The sequence below is a fragment of the Leuresthes tenuis genome, unplaced genomic scaffold (genome assembly GCF_036924035.1).
Source record: "Leuresthes tenuis unplaced genomic scaffold, fLeuTen1.0.hap1 SCAF_15, whole genome shotgun sequence".
Lineage (NCBI taxonomy): Eukaryota > Metazoa > Chordata > Actinopteri > Atheriniformes > Atherinopsidae > Leuresthes > Leuresthes tenuis.
In genome coordinates, this window is record NW_027325369.1 from 26,149,206 (window position 1) to 26,176,548 (window position 27,343).

The 27,343-nt window shown below is 42.3% G+C and overlaps 2 protein-coding genes across 2 annotated transcripts; one reads left to right on the top strand and one right to left on the bottom strand.

Annotated features, from left to right (window-relative positions):
* tfb1m (transcription factor B1, mitochondrial) lies at positions 1-27,293 on the top strand. Its single transcript, XM_072365747.1, has 8 exons — positions 1-40; positions 846-992; positions 1,424-1,575; positions 1,725-1,833; positions 1,920-2,071; positions 3,314-3,433; positions 25,265-25,392; positions 26,346-27,293. Exons 2-8 carry the CDS (start codon positions 860-862, stop codon positions 26,623-26,625), a joined length of 1,074 nt encoding a protein of 357 aa, XP_072221848.1. The 5' UTR covers positions 1-40; positions 846-859; the 3' UTR covers positions 26,626-27,293.
* On the bottom strand, positions 13,155-17,844 carry LOC140270723 (claudin-20). The gene is made up of 2 exons (XM_072365919.1): positions 17,475-17,844; positions 13,155-17,114 (listed from the first exon to the last, which is right to left on the bottom strand). The coding sequence occupies exon 2, from the start codon at positions 16,964-16,966 to the stop codon at positions 16,238-16,240; it is 729 nt and encodes a 242-aa protein (XP_072222020.1). The 5' UTR covers positions 16,967-17,114; positions 17,475-17,844; the 3' UTR covers positions 13,155-16,237.
* Positions 27,294-27,343: the final 50 nt, after the last annotated feature.

A 27,343-nucleotide genomic window follows, 5' to 3' on the forward strand; every position in this document is an offset into this window, starting at 1 on the left:
AGGAAATGTACTGGAGAAGGACAAGGCACCAGTGAGAAACGTGGGTAAACCATTCTGTATTTTCAGACTTGTGTGCACATTTCATTCTTTATAGTTTAGTAAGATTCTTATGATGATTTGAAAATCGTCATAAGGAAAACAATGTTTAGTGTGTCGTCAACAGTAACAACCTTCCCGTGGACGTTGTAAACAGCATTTGAACGACGAAGCTATTATTAGCTGCAAATGCTAAACAGTTTATCCAAGTGTTAATATGGGACTACAGCGCATGGCTCCTGTTTGAGGTGTCTTCATTACTTCTTGACTGATTAATGAACCCTACAGCACTTGGCAGTTAATATTATATATTAGCAATAATGTATCATTGAAGCTGCGGTGCTCTTGACTGCAAAAAAGTGTAGCAAACTGAAAAATAAATAAATAAAACGTCCCTGTTTTCAAAATGCTTAGTGCCAAATTGTAATTGAGGTTTTGTGGCTTCAGGTTAGACATTTTTACATGTTACAATACCACTGGGTCGTGCTCGACATTACATTCAAAGACAATTATGTCACTAAAACGAATAGCTGTCTAACACTGAGCCCACAGCGGGTGGCCGGAAATTGGAGATCAATTTCATGCCCTGACGTGTAAATAATTGTAATCATTACCAATTACCAGAAGAGACACAAGTTATGTGCATAAGCTGTGGGAAACATACTCAGTAGCATTACCTAATCACAATAGTAAAAGGTAAACCTGACAAAACAATATGTAGAACTATAACAGTTTTTCATGTTTATGATCCACACATGGCCCTTTTCAACGTTTTGACCATCTCAAAATGTGTGTGTTTGTTTCCTCAGTGATCACCTGCACAATGGCAGTCTCAAGGAAAGTTGCATCTTTCCGCCTGCCTCCGCTGCCCACAGTTGGTGAGCTGATAAAGCTGTACAACCTACGAGCTGAGAAACAGCTGTCCCAGAACTTTCTGCTGGACTTGAGGCTCACAGGTTTGTTTTCCGGCCTCACACTTTTGTTTCCTTTTTCTGCAGCGAGCCCATCACAACCTGTTCGGTCCTGCTCAAAAAGTATCAGGCTTTCCTGTGTGGGTGGGTTAAGTTAGAGCTCCTTCTTCTGTGAATGGACCTACTCAGTTGATTGCAGCCCTTGAGAGCCAAAGCCATAATATAATTATCAGTGATGCAGTGCAGATCTGATATGCTGTCTTGTCCTTCAAAAAGGTGACCGTTAGATTAATGCATCTCATCCTCAGCACACAGTCTTACAGGTATTGAAAAATGTAACCACATTGTAGATGCCTGAGTTGAATGATGGCTTTTGATTGGAGTGTGTTTTGTTTTTTAATGTTGCATGAACTGAAGAGACTGTGTCCGAAAACAGAATCAAGAAGGTAGACTGAGTCATCCCTCCATCTTTTCAGATAAGATAGTGCGTCAAGCAGGCAGTTTGAAGGATGCCCATGTGTGTGAAGTGGGTCCTGGTCCTGGAGGACTCACCCGCTCCATTCTCAATTCCGGAGTAACAGATCTTCTTGTTGTGGAGAAAGATTCACGCTTCATCCCTGGACTGAACGTAAACTGAACACACATGTAACATAATGTTAGTGAGGTCATGATCTGCCTTCAGCTGCAGTATTATTAGCCACTTCCAGAGTGATTAATGACTGTAGATCTTGTGGATGCCTTTTTAAAAATGTTCTCATTTTTCTGTAATTTCCACAGCTGTTGTCTGAGGCAGCACCAGGGAAGATGAGGATTGTCCACGGAGACATACTCACCTACAGATTGGATCGAGGATTCCCAAAAAATATCTCTAAGTCATGGGAGGAAGGTGAGAGGACGAAGTACGAAAAGGTGTTGATGGAACTACATAAATACTGGTGACTAAAATGTCTTCAAATGCGTGTTGCTCCACAGACCCACCAAACCTTCACATCATTGGGAATCTCCCGTTCAACGTCTCAACCCCCCTCATTATCAAGTGGCTGGAACATGTAGCCAACAGAACCGGGCCCTTCACCTTCGGACGCACCCGACTCACACTCACTTTCCAGAAAGAGGTGGCAGAGGTGGGTACTGGTGCTTGTCACAGCGTCAACAGTACAAGTTGAGATGCCTTCCCAAAATCAAGTTAAAATTGATTTAACTTGATTTAAGCTGTCTATTAGCCATTCATGTACAACATGACGACCACTGTGGATGAATGGCTAATATTCCATGACTAAAAGCTGAATTTTTATCTTAGGTTTCGCTGTATTAACAGTCTAATCGCTTTCTCGAATAGACAAAATTCATGTAATTGTCTCCAAAGTTTGGACGCTAATGAAATAATTCTTGGCTAAAAGTATTTTCTTACAGTTGAATCTGACTGATCAGCTTGATTAGGTCATCCATTTGAACACAGATTTAATATCACCAAACCTTAAACTTGAAATGAGGTATTTGTAGCTTTGCAAATGAGGAAATTTGCACAGGTTATAAAAACAAAGGGAGGCAGAAATGGCTTATCCCATAATTCACCTTATTACAGTGAAAGATAACAGAAGCTGTGGCTGGCTGTGTGCTCTTCCTAACTTTGATATTGGAGTAAGCATTTGTTTAACTGATAGATGCTGTTTTAAGTGTCTAATTAGGTTTGCTTTCCTAGTTTTGTTAGTTGTTCCTCTGCGGCTTGTTTTCGCCCCACAGATATTGCAATGTTTGGGTCTTTCTGGCTCACAGTAAATAAAAAATGCTACACTAAAGATTTTCCTGTGCGTGGCTGTGCACACGATGTGTTTACTTGGAGAAAGCAGATCTTTATTTATCTTAGCATTGATCTGTCAGTCGCCGATCACAGCCTGTCAAGTGGAAAATCGTCTGATTCCAGTCACCAGCTGAGTGATGGTTACGTCCCAACTTTAACATGAGCAAAGTTTCCTGAATGTTTTTGCCTTTTCTATATAGTCAACACTCTTTGAAAATAGAGTGATGGATTTCTTTTTTTACTGCCAAGATCAAATATGGATTTCTTGATCAATAATTAATAATATTTTGCCTCTTAAGTAATAAATCTGGGATTTATCTTCTAAATCATTCAGGCCACAGCAGAATTAAATTATTCTTGATGTTCTGTCCGTGTATGATACAAAAACATCGTTGCGATTCATTCAAATGAACACTGTGTTGCAGATTTTCTTTCTTTCTGTATGTGTACACCACCCACGTTTGACAAGTCTGAACCTTTATATAACCGGTGTATGACATCAAGAATTAGTCTGATGTTGCTGAATGTATTTTCATAATTTACAGTAGTTGTTTTCTCGTTCCAGAGGCTGACAGCTTGCACAGGCAGCAAACAGAGGAGTCGTCTTTCCATCATGGCTCAGTATCTCTGCACTGTCCAGAACCGCTTCACCATCCCTGGACGAGCCTTCGTGCCCAAGCCAGAGGTAAGACAGCAGGACGGTTTATTTACCAGCTCACCTGACAAGGCTGCAGCTCTGCCTCTGTTTGGTTGTTTTAACTCTGTCTCTTGGTGTTTGTGCAAACTCTCTCATTCTATTTGCAAAAGCCTACACATACACACACCCATGCACATTCATCCTTCGAAAGCGAAGCTGAAATAAAATGTCTTTTAGTATCAGTATTTGAGAAGTGGCAGCTGGCAGCTTTGTCCCCTCGGGTAACAGTGGGACCTCCTCACGTCTCCACTCCTCGTCTGGTCCCACGTTCCCGTCATAGTCCCTCATCATGTCGCCATCACTCATCCGTCCCTCGCTCCTCTCGCTTTAAGGCCTCATTAGGACAGTGTTGAATCACTGTTGTCTCTCTGCTTCCTTTGCACCCTTTCTAGGTTGTAATGATGCCTGGTGGGTATTTGAGCTGTAGCGCGATCACACTGCGTCCTATAATGAGGGCCCCATTCTTTTTTGAGTTCAATTTCACTGTCTGTGTCTTTCAGCCCACGTGAGTGTTTCAGTGGCAAAAAGAAGAAGACTTATGCAACATGACACTTCTTCTTTTTCTTTTCCCTTTAATGATTTATCGTAAGATCGGGGGATACTTTTGAATTTTGCAGCAGTACATTTATTTTTCTAAACGCCAGCATCGGCCAATAGAGTGCTCCACTGAGGTGTATTTTGACTTGGAGACTAAAAAGTCTTGAAATGAGGTTCTCTTACATCTTTGCACAAATGAAACCATGTTTCCTTTTCCACACTTAAAAGGTAGGTGTTAGGTGGATGTCAGATGGGCTGTCGGTCCCCTGAAGATGTCATGGTTCTTTCGGAGACCCACTGCTGATGAATATTTTATCTCTTGCAAAGAGTAAAATGCAGCAGACTGAATGGGACCAGTGCTGATTGTTCATTCTCTTAGAAGAGATGAATTGCAATGATTATTTCATCACACTCTGCTGTCTTTCTCTGCATTTGTTTTCTCTAGAGCTTCTCATTTTACTGTCAGACTGTGGCTTAATGGGTCGCAGCACGCTTGTTACTGCTCTAAAGTTTTGCGTGCATGTACATGTTGACATGCACATGATAAACAGTTCATAGGAAAAGTTTTCATTATTTTGTTTTGTTTGAGACTCGTCTTAAAATGGATTCTTCTCGGGTTTTTTTTCTCGTCAATCTGGACATGATTTCCCACAATGACAAAGCAAAAACATGACTTCATGACTTGTTTTCCAAATTTCTAAGAAATAAAAGCATGCAGACTACTTAGTCCTTGATTTAAGGACCCTTGGCAGCAAAAGCAGCCTCAATTCTTCTTGGGAATGATGGGTGACTGAATCGCTCCATAGTTTTCTAAAGCTACTCCTGTTTTCTTAGCAGTATGTGATGGATCAGCTCTCTGTTAGGACCTTAGAATGTGATTAAGTAATACCTGGCTGCATGATTACGTTGTGCATCAACATAAATAGTGAATGATTTATATGAGGAGGTTTCCCATTAATACTAAAACAAACATGTTGCATTTACATCGTCAGAAGATACATTTTTCCAAAACCTTTTTTTAAATTGAAACTTAAGAATTCATTAGAATCAGAATTGCTGATACTCAAACCATTCCCAAACTGACATGATTGCTCTGTATTTTTCCACATCCATGTTTATCTTCATGCATTCTTCGGGTCTCTCAGTTTCTGTCCTCACAGAAATGACGCTGCCATTACCAGGTTTGTCTGTGGTGACCGTGTTAATGTGGTTATGTCTGGTGTTTGGTTGGAGCCGCACGCTGTCGGGGATTGAAGCCAAATGGTTCTAACTTTGTTTCGTCAGCTCAGAGGATTTTGCTTCTCATGGTCCTAGAGTTATTCAGGCGCCTTTTTGCAAACCCACAGCAGGCTGTCATGTGCCTTTTACAAGGAAATGTCCTCTGTCTGGCCTGATTGGTTGAGTGCTGCACCAGTGGTTGTCATTTTGTGAGATTCCTCTGCATTCACCGAGTAATTTTCATCTCATTTATGATGGAGGCTGCTGTGCTTTTGGCACTTTAAATTCCACAGTCTTATATCCTCCCCCACAATCCTGTGGCAGGTGTGTATTGACAATGATTTCCATCTCCCGGCTTGGTTTTCCCTCTGACACACAGCATTGACTGTGAGACCATACAGATGAGGGTGTCTTTCCAAATATGGCCTCCTGCATGATAGAGCTTCTACCTGAATTTGTGGAAGGCAAAAATGTTAAATTACCATTCAGATTCATCCTAATACTAACAGTATTAACATTATTTGGTTTATGAAATAATTGATTGCAGTCTGTCTTTATTGACATTTTACGCAGCATCCCAACTTTTTTGGAATTGGCATTGTAGAAGCATTGCACAAAAAACAGCAATTACAGCAATTTTTAACCTTATCTAAGCTCTACAAGGCACTTTAAAAAGTGTTTTTATTCGCTGTTTCACACAAACACTCAAGGACTAAAATGAATAAAGTCAATTTGAATGTCTGAAGTAAAAATGATGGAAAGCTTGACATATTCTGAAAACCTTCAATATGCATAGTTTATAAATGTGAGCACTGAAGCTGCACATGCGTGCTGGCAGTGCAGATGATTCAGCGCCTTACACATGCCAACTCAGGCAATCTATGCCCACTAAATGTTTTAATGGACATGTGGTCAAATTAATATAATTAGAAGAGATGATGACTGTTTGATGAGCAGGCCTCCTGCCACTGATGTCCTATAAAAGATCATAGAACACGGAGGGTATTTTAATGCAATCCCCTCTGCACCATACTGGCCCGTTTTTACTATTACTGTATGTCATGTAGTATAAGTCATAAAAAGTTCTATGGCTCTGCATTGTTTACTGGTGCACACCAGAGTAATTACGCAGAATTGCAGAAACAGTAAAAATGTCTTGCCTGATTTATGGGAAACATTAAAGTCTGTGAGGAGGGGACTGATCCAGGCTGTGATGTGACATTTAGGAATATAGATTTCTAGCTAAAGCAAAGTTTTTTTTTTCTATAAAATGGCTCAATATATGGAATGAATACAGAGATTCATATAAGATTTGTACTAAGTTATAACACCAATAATCCTTACCATTAAAACCACTGACAGGTGAAGTGAAAAACATTGATCATTTGATTTTACAGAAGGACCCAAACAGTAACAGGGTAAAAAGCTGCTATAGTTGCATCATATAAGTTATAATGCACACTTTCCTTGACAGTTCTCGCTGCCCAGTCTCACCATAGTAAGGGAAGGGTTGCCAGATTGATAAAATTCCACTGTAGATCCATGCAGGATGTATCTACCATGATCTGATTTGTTTGTATATTTAATTTAGGTGGGGTTAACCTCACTTTTATTGATGTGGGACGAGTAAACTCAAGTGCATGGTTAATCCATTTAGAGTCCCTGTCACTATGTGAAGATGTGTTCACTTTACAGACTGAAGCCTGTGCTACCTCACAAAAGTTTAACTCTAATAATTACTTTTGGTATAAAAATTAGAAAAACAGCCGGCATAATATCGCCCAAAATGGGGATTAAAAGAGGCACAATGTGACACTCAAATATGTTGGGAATCTATTCATTATCAACATTTAATCTCACCCATATTTGAAAGTTAAACCAATCAAATCATGCTATTATTAAAATGTAATTATTGACCTTTTTTCAGTCATATGCTCACCCACGACACCACAAAAACAGTTCAAGAACAACTTGACTAACACAGCAGAGATTTCAATGAAATTAGCATCCATAGGGCGTGCCGAAGCAAACCATATGACGCAGGCCTCAACCCCCACAGGACCCAAAAGATCCTGTCGTGTTCAGACCAACACTTTTGAAATTTTCAGGAAAATATGTGGACTATTCGATCTGTACTTTCTCTACAATTGCTGTTCACACATGTACTGCAAAGCAGGAGATTTCTGTGCTGGAGATGCGCTTGCACAGCTGGACCTGGGAGGGTGCAGGTGCGTCTGGGTAGAGCGCAGGAGATGATGCAGAGGGTACACTGCGGAAATCCATGGTTATTGTTTGCAACACGCGGAGGATGGCAGATGAGGATGTTTTTGTATTGATATCAACAGCACGCTTTTTTAATTTGCAATATTGTTGGAAAGTAATATAGTGGATCTATTAAAAAAAAAATGGGTTGGAAAACATAATACAGGTCAGCAGAAAAAAATATGAAGCGTGTTCTCCCCAGCTTTCACACTAACTCGCTGTAAATGCTGTGAATGGATAGCTGCTGCATTCCCACTTTGTCTCGCTGTGATCTTTGCATTCTGACATGTCGTCCCTCTGGAGCCTCTGAAAACGTCCTGGGCTGCAGTGTGTGTTGGAAAACAGCTCCGATATTCCTGATATTCAGAGCTGTTCTGGCTCGAGGACTGTACAAACAAAATTAGCCAGGTGGGTTTGATGTTATGGGTGACTTGTGTTAGATGGAGTGATTACTCTCCTTACAACTGTGCACTGCTCATGGTTGTGTTGTGTGAAAAAGTAAGATGCAGTTTCTAAAAATAATGTGCAAATGTCCCTTTGCTGTTTCAAGCTTTTTTTTTTTCTGTCTTTCTCGGTTTCTACTGCACCTGAGCTTTTTCAGAGATTCTGTGTGTGTGTGTGTGTGTGTGTGTGTGTGTGTGTGTGTGTGTGTGTGTGTGTGTGTGTGTGTGTGTGTGTGTGTGTGTGTGTGTGTGTGTGTGTGTGTGTGTGTGTGTGTGTGTGTGTGTGTGTGTGTGTGTGTGTGTGTGTGTGTGTGTGTGTGTGTGTGTGTGTGTGTGTGTGTGTGTGTGTGTGTGTGTGTGTGTGTGTGTGTGTGTGTGTGTGTGTGTGTGTGTGTGTGTGTGTGTGTGTGTGTGTGTCTGTGCCATATACCTATAGCCAATAAATCAGCTCAGTGGTCTAATTGCAGGTATTATCTCCCGGCTACTGAACCTCAGGGATCGCTGATTGTGTTAATGAAAAGGGATTTGTTCAAACAGAAGCACAACTGAGCTTTTGTCTCTTCTTGTACTTTCATTGTCATATCTGAACCCGAGGTTCTTTGTGTGCCATGTTATTTTTGTCCGTCCTTTATCACGTTAGCTCAGCCGTGTTTCGTAAAAGCGAATTTTGTGTTTTTGAGCATCCCCCCCCCCTCTCACCGACTGACAGTTACAGATGTGCTGCCCTACATTTACCAATGGCAACCTTTGTACAGGATGGTAAATGAAATAAGCTGTGGCAGGTGATGTTACACATATGGCAAGAAGTGAAGTGTGAAAAACCTCTAAAGTGGTTAATGCCGTGTAATCAAACAAACGGCGAGTCACAAAGAAAAAAGCTTTGGTTGAAATGGAGGGGAAGTGGTGATTTATTGGCTGGTTGATGAGAAACTAAAGGAGCTGACCAATATGGCTTAATGAGAGGGAAATGTTGGCTCTATTTTACATCAGCAGCTGCTGGGTCCATATTGACATGGGTTGGTACTGACAGCCTCTTATCCCTGCTGTTTAATTTGTCCCTCTCGCCCCCAGACTGCACTGCACTTCTTTTGTGTCTCAGTGAGTGACTGAAATTGTCCTTGAAGGTTTCAGGGAGCTGCAGCCGGCTGCTTTGATGGTGTTCCTCTCAGGCTCAAAGTGCCCTGTGTCTGCCTTGCTTCACACCACACCTGCCTCCTTATTAGTCGCTCTCCTGCTAATTCTCCCAGAGATGGACACAGTGAGCAATCCCTTAATTGCCTCTGTCATTCACAGCTTTACACACATCTGGAAAAAGGTATTGAACTGAGAACAGGAACTACTTTTCTGCTATTGCGTTCATCTTCGTGTCTAATTTATATTCTGGTCAGGGGTCAAGCTTGAGTGCATTCTGTCATCATCTACATTGTTAACTTTCAGTCATCTAGGCTCATCTTTGCATCATCTTTGATGCAAAGACGCTGTAATTTTAAATGTAAACTTTACTGTCTTTAAGGCTCCATTTTGTTCAACAACAGCTGTGTTCTTCTATGAGGTGAAGCTGTAAAAGAAAATGTAATAAAGAAACACAAACAAGAGAAAATGGAAAAATAAAAATGTGATAGATGACAGAAGACATGTGTAACTGACTAAAATAAGAGTGAGATAAAAACAATAAAGGTTGTAATATAGCCTGGATGGGATACATGTAATGAAACAAAGCCTGGAAGGGGTGCCTACTCTACACCAGCGCAGAGCACCAGAAGACAGATTCATGACAGAGATGAATATGAAGGGAGAATGAGGCGTACCTCCAGCAGATGGTTGTCGGAGTCTGCTCTGAGTAATGGCTGCATCAGCCGTCACCCACCAACTAACAAGAAGAGAGCCCTACAGATGTTCGCCTTGTACACGATCGTCTACCAAGAGCACAGGCCAGATGAGCAGAGCCTAAATTAAATTTGTTAATGCTGAATTGAACATCCATAATTGCTGGCAGTTGTTGGGGAGAGTTTGGACTGCTGTAACAGTTCTGGTTCTGCATCTGTACTGTAGCTCCATCGTAACTGAGATTTTTAACTGGAGATTTTCCTATTTTTTTCCCTCCAGCTAAGCTGTCAGCCGGTGTTTGATGTATTGAAATACACATATATATTTATTTAATTGGAGCGTATGTTTCAGTGTTGAATGTGACCCGCCACAGTCCAGTAAAACCCAGTCACAGTGATGGATACCTCCTCTGTGACCTCGAGTGGCCCAGCTCTTGCCTGAACAGTGCGAGTGAGAGTCTACTCTGAGGGGCTGTGCTGCTTTCTGACCTCCTGCCACACATTCTTCTCTCACAATTCATCCAGGCTTATTCCTATCCCATAAACGGGGTCAAACACCATATCAAGAGTACTGAGGAAAGTGTTTCAATGACTCGTGCCAGAGGGGAAAAAGCTGGAAGGTATGGTCTCAATACATCATAGACCCGAGGCTAAAAATACCCCTCCTCCTCTTGTCTCCTTAAACAAAATGCAGAGGCTGGCAGAGTTGTCTTATGAGCATCTCTAGAGATCTATTGCTCTACCTAATAAGGAACTGTGCAGGTTCACTCTGTGTCAGCGCTCCCAGTGTAGCAAATTCAGCTATGCTAAGTTAGTGAGCACATAGGAGGGGTGGTGCAGGTATTTTGAGGAATTATTCTAAACTGTGGCTGCATTCCAAGGAAAGGAGTTGAATCCACATATGAGTAAAGCAGCGTTAGATGTACGGATGAGAAAAGAAATCAGACATCAATCTTTAAGCTGTTGAGTTGAACATCCTAATGTAAACTTCAGGTAGTGTTATTTTATTTAAGACTGTTGATCAGATTCATACAGACTCGGTTTCATCCACATTTCTGTGCAGATGTGAAAGTATGTTGGTGGATTTCTCTGCCTCAGTGTCTCTCTGCTTACATTATCTATTCTATTCTGCTTCTACTATCTATTAATCTCTTCAGCAACCATTGCCATCAAAGAAGATATAGATTGCAAAATAGCGACTGACGTGTCTGCGCCCTTCAAGATTTTAGCCTCCCTCCCCAGCGGTTTGCAGAATCTTGCTTGCCGTGCGTGCCGTCCCATGCATTAAGTTGAAATATTAAGAGGCCTCCTTTGAACTGTCAGACAGTATTGTTTTCCTACGAGCTCTCCTTTTGTCATCTCCGTAGCTTTTACTGCCTTTGTCAGCAGTTTACTGCGCAGCCAAGGTCGTTGCTACCATTCCCGCAGCCTCACATGAGCACCGGGACCACAGCGAAGCTGCTCCAACAAAGGAAGGTCACTTCTTCCTCTGCGTGGACGACTGCTTTATATCTCCTGTGTGAACCTTCACGAGCATAACGGCTGTCCAGAACAAAGGGCCGGATAGTAGGAGTGGTGACTTACTGGCGCCATTTAGTGCTCGGTGTATTTTGAGGAATGTGGTGATTCTTTTTTTGTTTTTATTTTTTAAATGGAGTTTTCTGAATGATGGCATTCCTTAATAGTCTCTTGAAATCTACCTCGGCCTTTGTGTCAGCCACTCGTTAGTGTGCCATCATTGCCTCATTATCTTCCAACTCTCTTGCTTCTTTTCCATTATTATTACTTTTGTGTGTGTGTGTGTGATGGTTTGGGAGATAATGTGCTGGTCAGGAAGGTCACCCAAATAATCTGTGAATTTTGACAAGAAAAAGGAGTCCAAACAGAAGGCTTGGTGCATAATTAACCCTTGCCTGCAGCTGACAGTGCTCACCTCCTCTTGTCTAAAACTCATATTCCAGATCTGTCGTTGCGATAACTCGGGGTGAAAGCCTTTGATGGAAAATATAGGTTAAATACACAGAGGAGCAGATCTTATTAACATTTCCCCACAAGAGGGATAGTTATTTGAAGAGCACTCTTGTTGCATAACCAAGAGGAGTGGGAGAATGAGAGAGAGAGAGATCCTTTAATAATCCATGGTATTTTCAGGAGCCATATTCTCACTCGCTGGATTTCGTGAAGACTCCAATCAGCACTAATGAGAGCCCAGATTCCAACTAATTTAATAAGCGCTCCATGTGAAGTCTTTAGACTATAGGACACAGATATTAAAGACAATACTGTGCAGGATTGGGGTCTGAAATGAGCTCTGCTTAAGGCTGAAGACGTTTTGATGCAGTACATTCTATTCACTTTGATCATTCAGAGCAGATTGTGTGGATTTAGGATTTTCGTTCCCGTCTTTCTACATGTTGCTGTTCTGATGATTTATTTCAAGAAAACTTGGAAGTAAATTAACTTCTGCACAAGCGAAACCAGGTTAATGAGAAATATCTCGAAGGTGGAATCTATCATTTCTTAAGCTATTTCTGTTGTTTATATATATAATGTTTCTCTTAAACACTTAATGAGTTTTTTTTGTTTTTTTTAAATTTCTAGTTTTTTAACCCTGAAAACAGAGAAAATGAGCAATTTTTACTTTTACGTAGCTGAGCAATATTTCTTTTTTTCCTACATAATGTAATTACTATGACAGTTGCTCCTGCTGGATATTTTTGTCCATCACTTTGTGCATTTATCAGCTCATCATTCCACCTGTTGAGTGTCAGATCTCTGCTGGACAGTTTAATGGAGGCACCTATTTTGAATTTTTTGGCCAGAACGAGATCTGTGATGAGCCATTATTGGATACAAATGACTTTTTAAACAAATATATATTGATCATTTTTTAATTTGCACTTGTATTTGATGACGACATCTGCAAATCTTTGTCTGACAGTAATGGGAAGAGCAGTTATTCATTGTTTTTTTTGTTTTTTTCCTTTTCCTCTGCGGCTGTTTCTAAGCAGCTGCTCTTTTCTTCACCGTTCTGGCTTACATGTTGTCAGTAAACACATTACTTTGTGTCAGATAAAGCAGCTAACCCAGATAACAGGCATTCCTTTAACTCCTGGGGGTGTTATTATTCCATTCATGTATTAGCTTATGCTATCATCTTAGCAAGCAGACACTGGAGGAGCTTTTGGGAGTGGTATTAGCAGGATACTTACTTCAAAACCCTCCTGCACACAGCAATATTTAATGGATGCCTGTTTTAGTTGGACTGCTGTGTTCGTGGGTGCTCCGTATGAGCAGACTGCCTTCCTGCTTGCACTCAGAACAGCCCGTACCATCAGGCAATCTGTACATTTGGCATGAGGATGAATGCCGTTTCCTTATCAACTGCACACATAAAACCACACAACATACAGCGTTGCTTTCACAAAATAGTTTTATTGGTAAAAAATTAGAACTACTTGCACAAGCACATTGAGACAACTGTATCAGAACTTGTGAACTGTTCATCATCACAAATATGCTCCGGCAAAGTAAGAAGTGCTAAAGCATTCACAAAAATAAGCTGCAGTTATCAAAATGATAAATCGACATCTCGGTACATTAAATGCGAGAGAGTTGTTTCTCTGTAGACTTTTCGGACATAGTCACGTTGCACTCTGGCTGTTTATAAGCGAATGAAATTGCGTGCCGATGATCAAGCTGCACAGCCATGAAAAAGAGAAACCTTTAGCTCGTATTTCCCTGCTGAATCCTATCAGACAGAAATTGCTCCCTTTTTGTCCCGAGTGCCACTTGTGTTATGTATTTGTACTGGTCCAGAGAGCTTGACCTGCTCAGTCATTTGAACCAAACTGCTGTCAAATAGTAACACAAAGTAAAAGTGCACTGAGTTGTCTTCTTATAAAGAAGATATGGCATGAATATGGTTTTATATTTAATACTGACACAATCTGAAGGACTACCGAGCCTTCAGGAAAAACAAACCCCTTAAAAACCTAGACACTTGTGTACAGTTATCACAGACCAAAGTGAAACACACAAATAATTTATTTTTTTTAAGAAAATGCCACACTCGTGTTTTCCAGATGAAATTCTCAAACCAAGTAAAGTCTTGCTGTGCTTTTGGGGAATGAGGAATAAAGAGGATTTAAAATAACCCTCAAAAGCTGCACTGGACTGTACACAAGCATCTAGTTGACTTGAGACTCAGTCTGGCAGAACAAATCACAAATCCATAAAACATTTGCAAATGCATAAGTCATGTACAAACAACGCCATAAAAAAAATAAACAGAAAGAACTCCAGATATTATTAAAAGGAGTCATCATGAGACAATTTGGCACATTCTCGAAACACATAACGTGTCAGCATTAGTTGATGACATGGCACATTCTTTACTTGTTTATTGCATTGGTTATGGTGCCTGGGCAGTGAGTTATTGTCAGGAGGCCAGTTCCATCAGCTAAAGTCAGAGCTGGGCAAGACGGCTGAGACAGGGTGGGGTTGAAACCTGGCCCTACGGGGCTGCCAGGGCCGGCAGCAGTGCCCACAGAGATGCCTGTGGTGTGCTGGCAGCCGCCTGCAGGTGGCGAGCTGGGCTTTGCCATCTGCTCTCCCCAAGGAAGCTGCATGTTTATGCGAGAGAAGGAGAGAATGTGCAGTTCTATACATCACAGCCTCCCAAGGCCTGTCTCAAGCTTAAACACGATGTACCTCTCTAATCCCTCCCTCAGAGTTAAAAAAAGTAGACACACTCTAGAATATAAGCATAGCCATGCGAGTGACATATGAGTTGGTGGGGTTTTGTCTGTGTCAATGTGTGTCAGGACGCGCTTTCAACATGCATCAGCGTTCTCTTGTCAGGGATCACATGCACGTGACGGGAGAAACGAGCAGAACGAGGGAATGAGTGGGGGGAAAAAAAGAAGTGAGTGGTACGTGTAAGAGGAATGTTGGCATAGTCAAGTGGATGCAATTTAAGACACCCAGACCTTCTGCAGGTATAGACTGGCAGCATATGCGCACTGCTGACGCACTTGAAAAACAAGTCACATATGGAGAATGACTCAAACCTTTTTTAGCCGCGTGCTGCACACTTATCCAATCGACTTGGGAGGCTTCTCAATTTCTGCTTTGGTTTAGCCTCTAAATATCTGTTCATCCACATGAGACTACTTCTGTGGCATAGACGTGAAAAACAAAAAAAGGTTGCAAAGAGGAGCATTTTCCTAAATCTCTGACCAGAGGTATGTCACCAGCTAATAATCAAAGCTGTGATTAAAGCTTATCTCGTGGTATGCCATGGTGAGAGAAAAAGATGCTGCCTCCCAAACAACCTCTCCGACTGACATGCACAAACCCTCGAGACAAAGACATTTCACTATTGAATTTTGTTTCCATGGCAGTGCAGAGGCGGTTGACAGCAGTGAAAAGCACATGCAAAAAGCACCGAAATGTTTTCTGTGTACATAAAGGCACACAGAGCATGTGTAACTGTGTGGGTGCACATGTCTGGAATGGATAGTGATGGGTAGCTGCTACTTACAGGCATGTTGTTTATGTTTGGATGGAAATATGAAAAGAGCATATCAGATAGTCCCCTCTGCTGAAGCAGTGAATCTCTTCCTGTCAGTTTCTCTCCATCCCTCTCATATTTCCACCTGCAGAGAGACGCAGGCATCTGTTTGTCTGTGTTTTCCTTCCCAAATCCAGCCCAGTAGCCCCACATCTCTTCCTCCTGACAGTCCTCTTTGAACAGTTACAGCAGGGTAATGTTTCTACAGCTTTTCAGGCACAGGCATTGTGTGGCTCAGTCTTCTACCAGGCATTCCTCTGTATTTATACACAGACAGGCTCCACACAGCATGCTTCAGAGGCAAAATATCAACATCATTCTAGTAGCTAACAAAAATATCATTACTTCAATCAGTTCCAGGTTGCATTCTAGTGGATAAGTACACAAAAACTAAAATGGCTTGCTATGAAAAGGGGTTTTACTAACTGCTCCCAAGGTTTATATTGCCTATTCTCTCATAGGGGTGGGTGCTGATATGAACGATTGTAAATAGCAGCTAAATGATTGCTTTTTTTTCCTCTTATTTCAAACCTTTGGTGAGGGTGGGGGTGTCTACACGGAAGGCTTCCTTATTTGCTTAATCCATTCCCCAAGGAGATCTTTCCGTGATCTGCTGATGAAGTATGTCTCAGTTTTGTTAGCGGCTTCCTTCGATTCTGCAGCACCGTATCCTGGCTCCTTACACATTCACACTGTTGTTCCAAGGCGCTGTTTGGGGAATACCTCCACTGCTTGTGCTTGCAAAACAGAAGAAAAAAAAAAAGACACGAGCAAGATAGAGGAGAGGGGGAAAATTAATTCAAAGTTTTTGCCCTCCTCTCATTTTTCTTCTCCACCCCAGTCTGGAGTCGACTCCAGTGTGTAGCATAAGATTTGATGGTTTCCCCCCTGGCTTGTCTCCCTCAGCCATAGCGCACACAGCGCTGCTTTATTACACATAGTCCTGCAGGCTGTAGCCAGTCTTATTGTCTAATGGGGACAGAGAGCAGTACTGATGCTGGAGCTCTTGCTGCTGCTGGAGCAGCTGTTGCTGTTGCTGCTGGAGCAGCAATTTGTCCGGGGGAGGAAGCAGAACCAGGTCTTGGGGGCCATGTCTCTTCCCCGAGCAGGACATGCAGAAGATAAAACCCCCCACTAAAAGGAAACCTGCTGAAACAAAGGCCACGTACACAGCACCCCCAGGCTCAAATTTATTGCTCTCGGGCACGCTGGAGTCCAGGAATTTGGTGATGACCTCGTTGGTAAACCAAGAAGCAGGCACCAGACACAGAAAGCCTGCAGCAACAAAGCAGCCACCGCTGGCAATCGCAGCATGCCGCTTGGAGCGTCGTCCACCTCCCCAGCGTGTGCATTTTAGTCCCAGGGACGCAAGGCAGAGGCCCATGGCAGCCAGTACGCAGCACAGTACCATGGTGGTGCGAGCAGTCTGCAAGTATGCAGGTAGAGAAAGTACCGAATACTTGAGTGTGCAACTGAACATGCCGGTGCTGTACCATGTGCAGTCCATCCACAACCCCTGCATTTGGGAGATTGCTGTGATGATGTTGGAGCCCACATCCGCACTGACCTTCCAGTTGGGCAGCAGGGTGGCCACTGTGGCACCCATGATGCCCAAAAGCGCCAGGACAAATCCAAATATCTGCATGCCTGTGGATGCCATGCTCCTTTTAAAGTCAGTGCTGCTGCTGCCTCAGCCGCTGTCCTCTCCAGGCAGCATTCACCCAACAGCCACGCTCGTCAACCCCAATGCCCGGTTGCCTCTCGCTCCTCCTTTGGTGGTGCACCAGCTGCCACTTAAATCCGCTGAACTGGAGGAAAGAGACCAAAACAGACACTTATAGACCTGTTATTGGAGAGGGAGAAATGAATGTGTGGTATTTGCAATGCTCAATAGCAATGAGGACTTAAGCCGCAGAGCCCCTCTCATGTAGTATAATTACTACCACTTTAATTTTTATGTTGTTTACCCACTAATGTGATTCCAGCTTTTAAATAGTTATGCTACATTCTTTTAAGGTGCCAGCCACAGGAAGTATACTTCGTAGCTGGTGCGCTGTGATCTCTATATTTTTTATCTTTAAATAAATAATCTAGAGAATCAGTCTTGTTGTTTACTGTTGTTTATGATCCGCTAAAGGGAAAACGGCGATGTTGAAATAATCCCTTACCCCGGCTGGTGCAGAGCAGGCGCTGACGCGTTACGTTGTTCGCAGTGATCCCTGTAAACACACACTGAAAGAGAGCAGGCTGGTGAGGGGGCGAGGAAGACGATACAACCCGGACCACGGATCCATTCAAGCCATCCATTTCCTTAGCAACAGCGCAGGGGGGTCCGCAAAAGCTCTGTCGGAGCCTGCGAGAAGTAACGGTAGTGCTGCCGTGGTCTCCCTCTTTCTCCTCCTCTCATTGCTCTGCTCTCCCTCCCTTTCCTCACCGGCTGGTGTGTGAGAGGATGTGTGCGCTCTGCCCCGCAACTTAACGACGGTTAAACAGCACTGAACACCCCACCATCGCCACCCAATCACGACAACGAGCGCGCGAGACGCTACTGAAGCAGAGTAACCGCGACTTCGTTTAAACCGTTGGACACCTACTCTCTGTTGCTTTTAATCACTTTTCCCCTCTCGTTGTTATTTAGTTTATCATAATTTCCCAAAGATGCCACCGCGAACAAACAAAATATTGGACTTAAGAGGAAGTTAGCTATATATGTTAGCTAGGCTAATGTACGTACCTGGTGAAGTTGAGAATGTACACTTTTTGACAATGACAGATCATCTCCATGGTAACACGTTAGGAGTGTAGGAAATGAACTTATTACACATATGGAAGCATTTCATTAAAATATCATTCTGTATAAGCTAGTTCAAGCGGATGCTTTACGCTTATATTTTACTTTTATTCATATTATTTAAACACTGTGAGACACTGTCCAAACCCGATGGAGTCCTGATGTTCTAATCTTAAGTGAGCGGCTCTGAATACAGGTGTGAATGCACTCCGGACATCCAGTTCAAACCATATTTAAACTCTAGCCTATTGTCCCTGCTCACTAACATATATGGCCCCTGTGTTTATCTTTGAGTGAAAAAAGTGCTCCTTTTGTTAATTCAAAAAGGGCATTTATTTTTTTTTTTTTTATTTTTTTTTTTTTACCAATAATCTGATAAATCATAGATGAGCCACATTTCTGAAAATTGATATTCAAAAAATGTTGTTATAGATGCCAGGCAGTTACAGATTTAGACGAAGATACAGCAGTGGATTGACTTTTGTTTTGAGCTTTTGGACAAATTGCTCCTGTTTATTAAATCTGTGAAACTAAATATCATGCTGAATGACAGGATAACTTGTTTCAGGATGCCTTTAAATGGTAGGCACCAACTTCTCCCTGGAACGGGAAATGTTAGATGCCCTCTACTTACACAAATTAGGCTGAGGGATCTATTTATACAAAAGTCAGGGAAGAGGGTTTGGGAAGAGTTTGAAATTATGCATATAACTCTGTTACAAAGCTGGCCTTAAGAATGTAAAATCAATTTCTTACTAAATTATTCAGTATGTATTGCATAATTAGGTAACTTGTGAATATTATGTGTCTTGTGAATGGATTTCTGTAAGGATATAATACTTGGTAACACAAATGGACACAAATACTCCCAGTATATGAAATGTATTATACAAATAAACTTTGCTTGACTTGACAAATATATGCTGTTGCAGAATTCAGGCCACTGAAGCATGATGGTTTCCTGAATGGTATTTTTTATCAAAGTGGTAGCAAGTGGCTCTAGAGAGTGACATTATTTGTGGGTGGAGAAGATGCCTCTTGCTCTGTAATACTAATCTAATAAAGAATTAAATCAATCATGTTCCTTCACTGAGCTTTAGAGTAATCCTACTACAGTACTGCTATTATTACAAGATAAGAAGTGAACGCAATTTAAAGTCTTAATAATTTTTCCAATCGCAGCCTCACTACCCTCCCAGGAAGGTTCATCAAATTTAGATGGAAAGAATAGCTGCCATCATTATGATAAGATGAGCAGGTCAGATTTTGAATTCTGTGAGGCTGGGTCTGTTTATGTCCTGGACCAGAGGCCAGAGAAGCATGTGTACTCCACCATGCCAGAACTGACCCTCCCCAGAGCGTCATCTTCATCAGTCAGCAGGAGGCTAAAACTCACAGCTGCTGCCCTGTCTTTGCTTGTCTGTCTTCTCCTCTCTGTAGAGGACATGTAACAAGGGAGGGAGTGGCCAGGACGGCCTTGATTCATGAATGACAAAGAGGACAAAATGATAGTGGGGGGTGGGGAGATCAGCCAGGACTAATAGAGCTGATATCCTTGGAAATGCAGATGTGCAGAATTGTGTTACTTTTTTTTTTTTTCACTGCTGCATGGAGAAAATAAGAAAATAGTCCATCTGTTGGAAATTGTGTAAATTGTTTTGCTTATCCCTCAACCACAGTATGTGTATCAGCCATTGGTCGCAGCGATGCGTTGTCATTACGTGCACAAAGGCTGTTGGCTGATTTCTTTAGTTATTGATCCGTTTGTTTAATGCGACTCAGTGCTGTCTCCACCCTCCATTGTTTTTCTGTTTAACTACCTCTTAGAGACACTTTTCTTAAAAAAATGGTGCACGCCACATTACGTCTGGTGTGATGTCGGTGTCGACCTTCAGTAGTACTACGTTCCCAGAACTCCTTGTGGGATACCGCTGCAGATGAGAAATATCCCGCTTCCCTGCAGACACACTACAGCGTGGCATGTGATCCGTCTCCTTGTAACTGATGAGATCTTAAGTGCTGATGCTGGTGTTGTCCTTTTGGGAGTGAGATAAATAAATAAATAGATTATCCAGGGAATGGATGAAAGGAGAGAAAAAGATGGAAGGAGTAAAAAGCGAAATGTAGTTGACATACACCCAGTGAGTGGAAATGTGTGACGCTGTGATGTGCGAAGATGTTGGAGGGGTGTTGTAAGTGTGGTCCCCTTTGTTGTGCCACCTCGCAGCAGAGCTCTCTGGGCTTTCTGCAGCATAGCTCTGAGGCACAGCCGGACCATCCCTGCTTATTTTTGCCCAATTGATTTTATCGAACAATTTGCATTTCCCTCTTTTATGTCCTCCCCTGCATAATTGGTTTTTGGGCTCATCATCTTGCAAGGGTCATTTGTTTTCAGTTCAGATGCAAGGTGTTGTCTGATAGCTGTGATGTTGCTATCAACGTATTAGTCTTACGTAGAAGCAACCAGGTCCAGCCTTACTATACATAATGTGTAAAACTGTCTTAGGAAGACCCATGACATATTACTGGCTTTGGCTTGATTACAGCTTCTCTTTGTCTTACTCCATTTTAAGGCATGATTCCCAATTGTACAGTGCAGAATAGCATTTATGAGATTTAGAATTTCCCATCAAACCTATTTTTCCCATGCAGTTCTCATTTTCTAGCAAAGTAATTCACATCTTAGGGCAAAGTTCAAGCTTTTCTATGACGACAGCATCTCTCAAAGGAGAGATGCTTTCGTTAAAGACTGAGGCTGGAGTCTTGGATGTCCTCTGTGCATGCCATGGGTGATTTCATGGGAAGTATGCTGGAGTGCCTGCATGGGAAGCCAAAGCCTTTTCTTGTGAAACCCCTCAAGCAATATCATCCTGGTATATTCTGTGGCTCTGACTGCTGCCTTCTCCTCTCCAAGAGGCTGCCTCTCTGCACTGATGTAATGGAGGTTGTCTTCTCAAGGTATTGTCATGATTAATGCAGCTCTTCCCCCTTTGGTTGCAGGATATCTGTGAGCTTCTCTCTTGTATTCCCTGGCTGTTTATAGCTTTCTTCCATCCACTGCTCTCTCTCATACCTGCCATTATGTAAGCGCCAGTGCTGGTGGTTCAGGTGGTGCTCCAGGGCCGCTGCCATCTCATTTTGGTTACGCTTAGAGGGATATGACAAATTACTGCTCTCACCCCATTGAGCAAGAACTCCCCAAGAAAGACACATTGGAGGTGGAAAGGGGAGCTGGAGAACCGCAGGGCAAAGCTGGACTAATGGAGCTCCCAGCTGAGCTTTGGGAAGGTCAAACATGAAATATGATAATGAACAAGTGTGTTAATATGTATGTGGGACTTTTGTTCTCAAATGGGAGGGAAAAGGTCTTAAATTGCAGACTAAGGTAGATGTGGGACTTTTAGATAGAGATCTCTCACATTTTACCCTTTTCACATTTTCTGCTAGAGGAACCGCTTCTATAATACTTTATCTCCACAGAAGGTGTCTCTGTTCAGAGAAATACAAGGAATCCTTGTTGGTTTAACATATTAACGTGGATTCAAAGTCTGTGTGAGTGTTTGAAGTATTTCTTTTCAAAACTGATCATGTTATGTGAGTTGAGAGAATCGGAGTATAGGTCCTTACATAACAGTGATAATCAGAAGGCCAAATCTGTGTCACCTTGTTTTTTCAATACATTTGTTCACACAAGCCGTAAAGAAATTCTTACCATTGGATAGTTTTCTTTGTCTGTCTTCTTTGCATGCCTGATCTCTTCTGCTACCCTTGCATAGAAGAGGAGCAGGAGGTTGAAGCCGAAGGCAGACATTTAAGGTTCTCAGTAAGTCATTCTGCCTCTCAAATTCAGGATTTACCAGCAAAGGAAAAAAATAGTAGCCTTTTTTTTTTTTTTTTTTTTTGCGGTGAGACCTGTGGGGGGTGAAACATGTTCACAGCACCTCCAGTAGAAGGGCCAGGTGACAGTATGTGATTTAAGAAGGAGTTTTCTTGCATGTTGAGGTTATCAGTGGCAGGATTAATGGCAGGCAGCGGGATATATTACAGGTGTGGTACCTAGTGAAGCCGTGTAGCAAGGCCATACATAAATCATAGCAGCAAAGTGACTTGGACAAGCTGATGGCTGAAATGCTGCTGCCTGTATAGTCCCAATATCGACTTTTCCCCCTTGCTTCTCTCTTAAATCATAAATTGTGGAATATAAATGACCTAATTATATCAGTAGAGTGAAATTAAAGGCATTGCTTTTTATTGCCTCTTCCTAACACATGGTGGTCTGATCTTGCATCACTGAGGCCCTGATTAAAGCATTTTGAAAATCCAGATCTAAAATCCTCATCAAACTCTGTATATGTTGGTGGGACAGGTGGAAGAATTAATTCTCATAATATGAAACAAACGAAGCAGCCTCGGCTCTGGGTGCCCTTGACAACGCCGGCCACACGGCCTTTATTTTAAAATGTGAACTAAAAGGGTTATTCATCACTGCAAGTAAATCCTGAAGCCATAATTCAGTGTCAGACATGACAAATATCCACATGGAAAGTAAAACAGTTGATTTACTTAACGGCTGTGTAGTGCATGCACTTACAGCTGGAACATCCTTCGTTTGATCCTGCTTGTCGTACCATCTAATGCTGAACCCAAGACTTTGAAGCTTTCTCGGCTCTATTATAGCGTGCAGCCTTCAGGGATGTTGAGACAAACAGGCCCCACCACTGCCTTCACATTAAACGCCACTGCGGCAGGAAGCTCAGCAGCAGCCAGGCATCTCTGGACTACACAGGGATCTATAGATCTGATAAGAGATAGTGCTGCAGTTTACAAGTGCTCCAAAACTACCTCTGTTGTTCAAAGAGAGGAGGCATCTAAACCTCTCATTAGAAATCCTTCGCACACCCTTGGGCCACTTTAGCTTTCCTCTAATTATCGACGCCAGCCCCAAGCCCATAGCAAAAGGCAGCTGTGAATGAGTCACACAGTCCAGAAATATAAGCTGCAGAGATGCACGAGGACCTCCACGGGGCTTGTTTTCACAACAGGAGGGCTGTTGAGCCGAATAAGATGTCATTTAATTCTACCTCTGAAGTGTGAATGGGGGGGTGAGCTTGTCCTGAATATGTGTGTTAATTGCATGTTTGTTTGCCTTCAAACTTTAACATCCTCTTAAATTATCTGCAGACTTTTGCCTCACTTCTGTTTACATACATGTGTTTTTTTCCCTCTTCTCAGCTTTTACAATCTGCTCTAAATTTTTTTTCCTTTCAAGTGGACATGTTAGTTCCATGTTGAAGCATATTTTTGTCTTGCTATATATAAACTCTTTAGCCATCTTGAAAGGCACTTCAAGCTACAAAAGCACTTAAAGGCAATGAAATGTATTATTATTATGACTACTGCCGCAGATGTGTCTCCATGGAGCCCCATTGTCAGTCTGCTCAGCCACTCAATGTTCAGCTCAGCTCAGCTCAGTGCTCCCTCACCAGGGAAGTAAGGCTGTTACCAACTATGGAAAGATAGACAGCCGACTGCTCTGCTCTGCTGCCCACTGTCTGGCTGTGCCATTGTTCCACACACAGTGGAAGATCACCCTGATTGTACAGTAGCCCCTCAGGCTATAACATGCAGGACTGAATGGTGTAATGTGAGACATCCTTCAATGATGAAGGCCTTTTCTGTGCTGCAAAATCTCAGATGAAGAGATTCAGTTTTTAAATGTATTTCGGATCTCTTGAGTAGATTTCCAGGAGAAGAAGTGATAGAATAAGAAGAGAATATGGAAATGCACAGTATTTGGGCTCTAAAGTCAAGGAGAGAGTCAGGCTTTGCTGAGGCTGGCACACTTCCTTCAACAGCGTGTCATGTCAACTTAGAGCTGACGCAGGAAGGGTCGGGTGATGGCTGTCAGTGTGCAACAAGAGCTGATATTCCCACCGCCGGTCCTTTAATGCAGTTCAGCTCAGTTTTCCAAACAGGGGCACTGCCTAAGGTCCTTTTCAGGGACTATGTGAACTGTAAAGTAGATCAGTTGGGGAAAAAGATATCAGTTCAGCGGCATCATTAAATATTTGTTACTGTTGTCATGGAAGTGAAAATTGGAGCCAGTGGAGCATCAGGGTCTAACCTGAATAAAATACAATATAAAAGTGTGGAGTAGAGTCAGGGTTAAAAAGCAGTTCTTAAAATGGAAGGTTTGGATTTATCTGTTCAGAATGTTTTCTAAAAATGATGACAACCGAATTTAACAGATAAAACAAAAGAATCACACTTTGTCTTTTTAATTGTTGAGAAAAATCTCCAATATTACAAATCTCAAAAGTGTTTTAACCTTTGCCTTGTTAAGATTAGTGTTATTTCTTATTTGGTAGAACATGTTGGGCGTTGTCAAATGGCTACCGGATTTAGTCTGACTGGGCTGTTGTAGATCAGGCTATCCATAAAGTTTGTTTTGTAACACTTGTGGGGAGTATTTCTGCTCAGTTGACCTTCAAACATGTACATCTACTGCAATGCAAAACTGTGCCTGCTAAGCTTCACAAAATCAGAGTTATAGTGAGACTGGTTTCCTGTGACTTTATTAAGATGTTTTGGGGTTTTTTTTTTCGCTCAGAAGGAGTCGACTGCAGTTGTAATGAAATCCATCGAGTGCTCCATAAAGCAGGATGTGAGCTCCGTGGCTGCCTAATGCAGCAATCACTAGATCTGCCTGTGGTCATTCTGCATTGGCCTCACACTCAGTGGAAATGTTTATGCTGTATTGATGGAGAGAGTGTGAGGTAGAGATGTATGCTACAGTGAGTCAGGCTTGTAGGTATTAAGAAACTCACTGGTGATGCAGGAACAGAGAGGGGCTCGGTTTCTATGGTCCATCGCACAGGTGTTACTGTGGCAACTGGAACCAGCTCGCCAGCCTTGCTGCGTCATCTTATTTTCTGCCTCTCCTTTTTGTTTTAGTGCAGTCTGTTGATCCCTCTCTTTTCACAGCTTTGCACCTCTCTTGCCATTTATCAGGCGAGCTTTCTCTCCAGCATTCTTCTCCACACTTGGCACTCTCCACTCTCATCACACCTGCCTGCTCTTTAAGGCCACTCTTTTTCCACACTTTTGCAGTCTCTGCCAACCTCCCTGCTGTTTGGATTTCCTCACGCTGTCTTTGTGTGTGTTCAGGTGGACGTGGGAGTAGTTCACTTCACCCCTCTGGTTCAGCCCCAGATTCAACAACCCTTCAAGCTGGTGGAGAAAGTCGTCAGGAATGCTTTCCAGTTCCGCAGGAAGTACTGCCATAAAGGAATAGAGTAAGGACAATTATAAAATTTGATGTAGCTTGCGAGGCCTCTGTCCTCAAGTTCTCTCTTTTACTTTTTAATCTCGACTCATCCTCATCTGTCATTCTGTCTTTACATTTTTCATTCCGCTTCTGAAGGCAGCAGTGTCTTCGTCTCATCATTAATTAGAGTGGTTTTAGATTTTTTTTTCCCCACATACACCACTTTGACAGTTGGAGATGCAGCTTTTGAGCCTTTTTGTAACCAAACCCTTAACAGTGGACTAACTTCAGAGCTCTATTCATAACCACTAGCAACCAGCCCACACAGCCACATGCATGTGCACGCTGCCCATCGCCCCCGTGCTTGTTGGGGAAGCGTATGTGGGCCCGATTAACAAAAGAACACTGGCTGTGAGAGAGAGCGGCAATTATGAGTCACTGAGGTGGCACAGGAAGACGAGGCAGCATATTTTATGTAACAGCAGCGGGTTGGCGACAGCGGCATCAATTTGCTAAGGAAGAACCGGTGCTGAAGCCCCAAAAAGGTGGCAGTACTGCAGAGGCTATGGAAATGGCTAATGTTCACCAATTCACTGAAAAAGAATACAGATGAACATCTTAGACAGGGAAATGCCTCTAAAAATAAAAGGACCTGTCTTTTTTTTACGTACTGGAAACTTCTTCAGGTTGAAACTTTATAAAGATTTATAAAAATTTAAAATTTAAATCACAGCTTTTTATGCTAAAAGTTTTCATCTGTGAGTTTTCTGACATCTGTTAACTACAAAACATGGCAGCGAAGTAAATTAACAATTCATGAGCAGCTCTTTGTGTGATTTCAATTAACTTCACAGAATTGAAATAATTGCTGAGGGATAATTTCTTTCTGTTTGAACTTTCTCATGCCATTAAACTTGCATGATCCTTAAGATATCAAAGCGACCTGAATGTTGAAATCGGTATCATCCTATCTTCTCACAGAAAGTTGTTCCCCGAGGCGTGCCGCATGGAGCTGACACGGGAGATGATGCAAAGGGCAGACGTGGACCCCATTCTACGCCCCACAGAGCTCACCATACCCCACGTCAGGGCTTTAGCGGATGCATACGCTCATCTCTGCAGGCATGAGCCCAGTCTCCTCACCTACGAGTTCAGAGAGGAGCTCAGACTTAAGCACCTCAATAGGAATAAAACCAAAGCCGTGGACACATTTATGGACCCGTCAGGCAGCACAACTCAGAGTGCCCCGCAACCCTGCTGAGAAAAAGCATGGAGACCCAGAGAAGCCCACTTATAGCCTGTTTTTTACTGGGAGACAACAGACTGCTCTTAGCCTTGACATTTCCACCTGCTACAGACATGCATTTTTAAACATTCCTCCTTCACCCAGGAAGAAATAGTTAATTTGGAATACATGAATGGTTTCAGTGTACCTTTTTCTAGGATGCGACACCTCATAGCACAGTCGTGGCTATTCGGAAGGAGAAAGAAAGCAAGATAGTTTGCTTCCCTATAAATAAGTATATATATTTATGACCCAATTCTTGCTTCATTTCTGTCTAGCACCTTGTCCTGTGGGACCTGAATGAAATGTCAGTGTTTTCAGGGTGATTTAGAGAATGGGAACATGGCAGCACCATATCCAGGACATTTTTCCCTTCGGCGTGTTTTGCTTTGTCACTTGGGAGACGGAGCTTAAAGGGGTGAAGAAATTGCTGTGAATTTGTCAGCTCAAAAAAGACTCAGGGCTCCTATAAAAAAATCTAATATCTGTCCATTACATTTTGTAACTTAATGTCTGAATGACATTATGTAAGCTTTAGATGTTTCCCTACTAATGTTCCTGTTAATCTAAATGATTGGGTTGCCTAATAAACTGTAAATAAGCTGAAATTATAAAAAAATTACCAGTAAGTTGCTGAAATAAAACAGTACAGATGGTGAATAAATGTTAATCTGTTGTTCTTATTTAAGGTTTC

Bases quoted from the DNA above. Each gene is read 5' to 3' on its own strand.
- tfb1m (XM_072365747.1), top strand. From the start codon at position 860: ATGGCAGTCTCAAGGAAAGTTGCATCTTTCCGCCTGCCTCCGCTGCCC. The intron at 993-1,423 runs GTTTGTTTTCCG...CCATCTTTTCAG, and splicing joins GCTGGACTTGAGGCTCACAG to ATAAGATAGTGCGTCAAGCA. The intron at 3,434-25,264 runs GTAAGACAGCAG...GTGTGTGTTCAG, and splicing joins CCTTCGTGCCCAAGCCAGAG to GTGGACGTGGGAGTAGTTCA.
- LOC140270723 (XM_072365919.1), bottom strand. From the start codon at position 16,966: ATGGCATCCACAGGCATGCAGATATTTGGATTTGTCCTGGCGCTTTTG.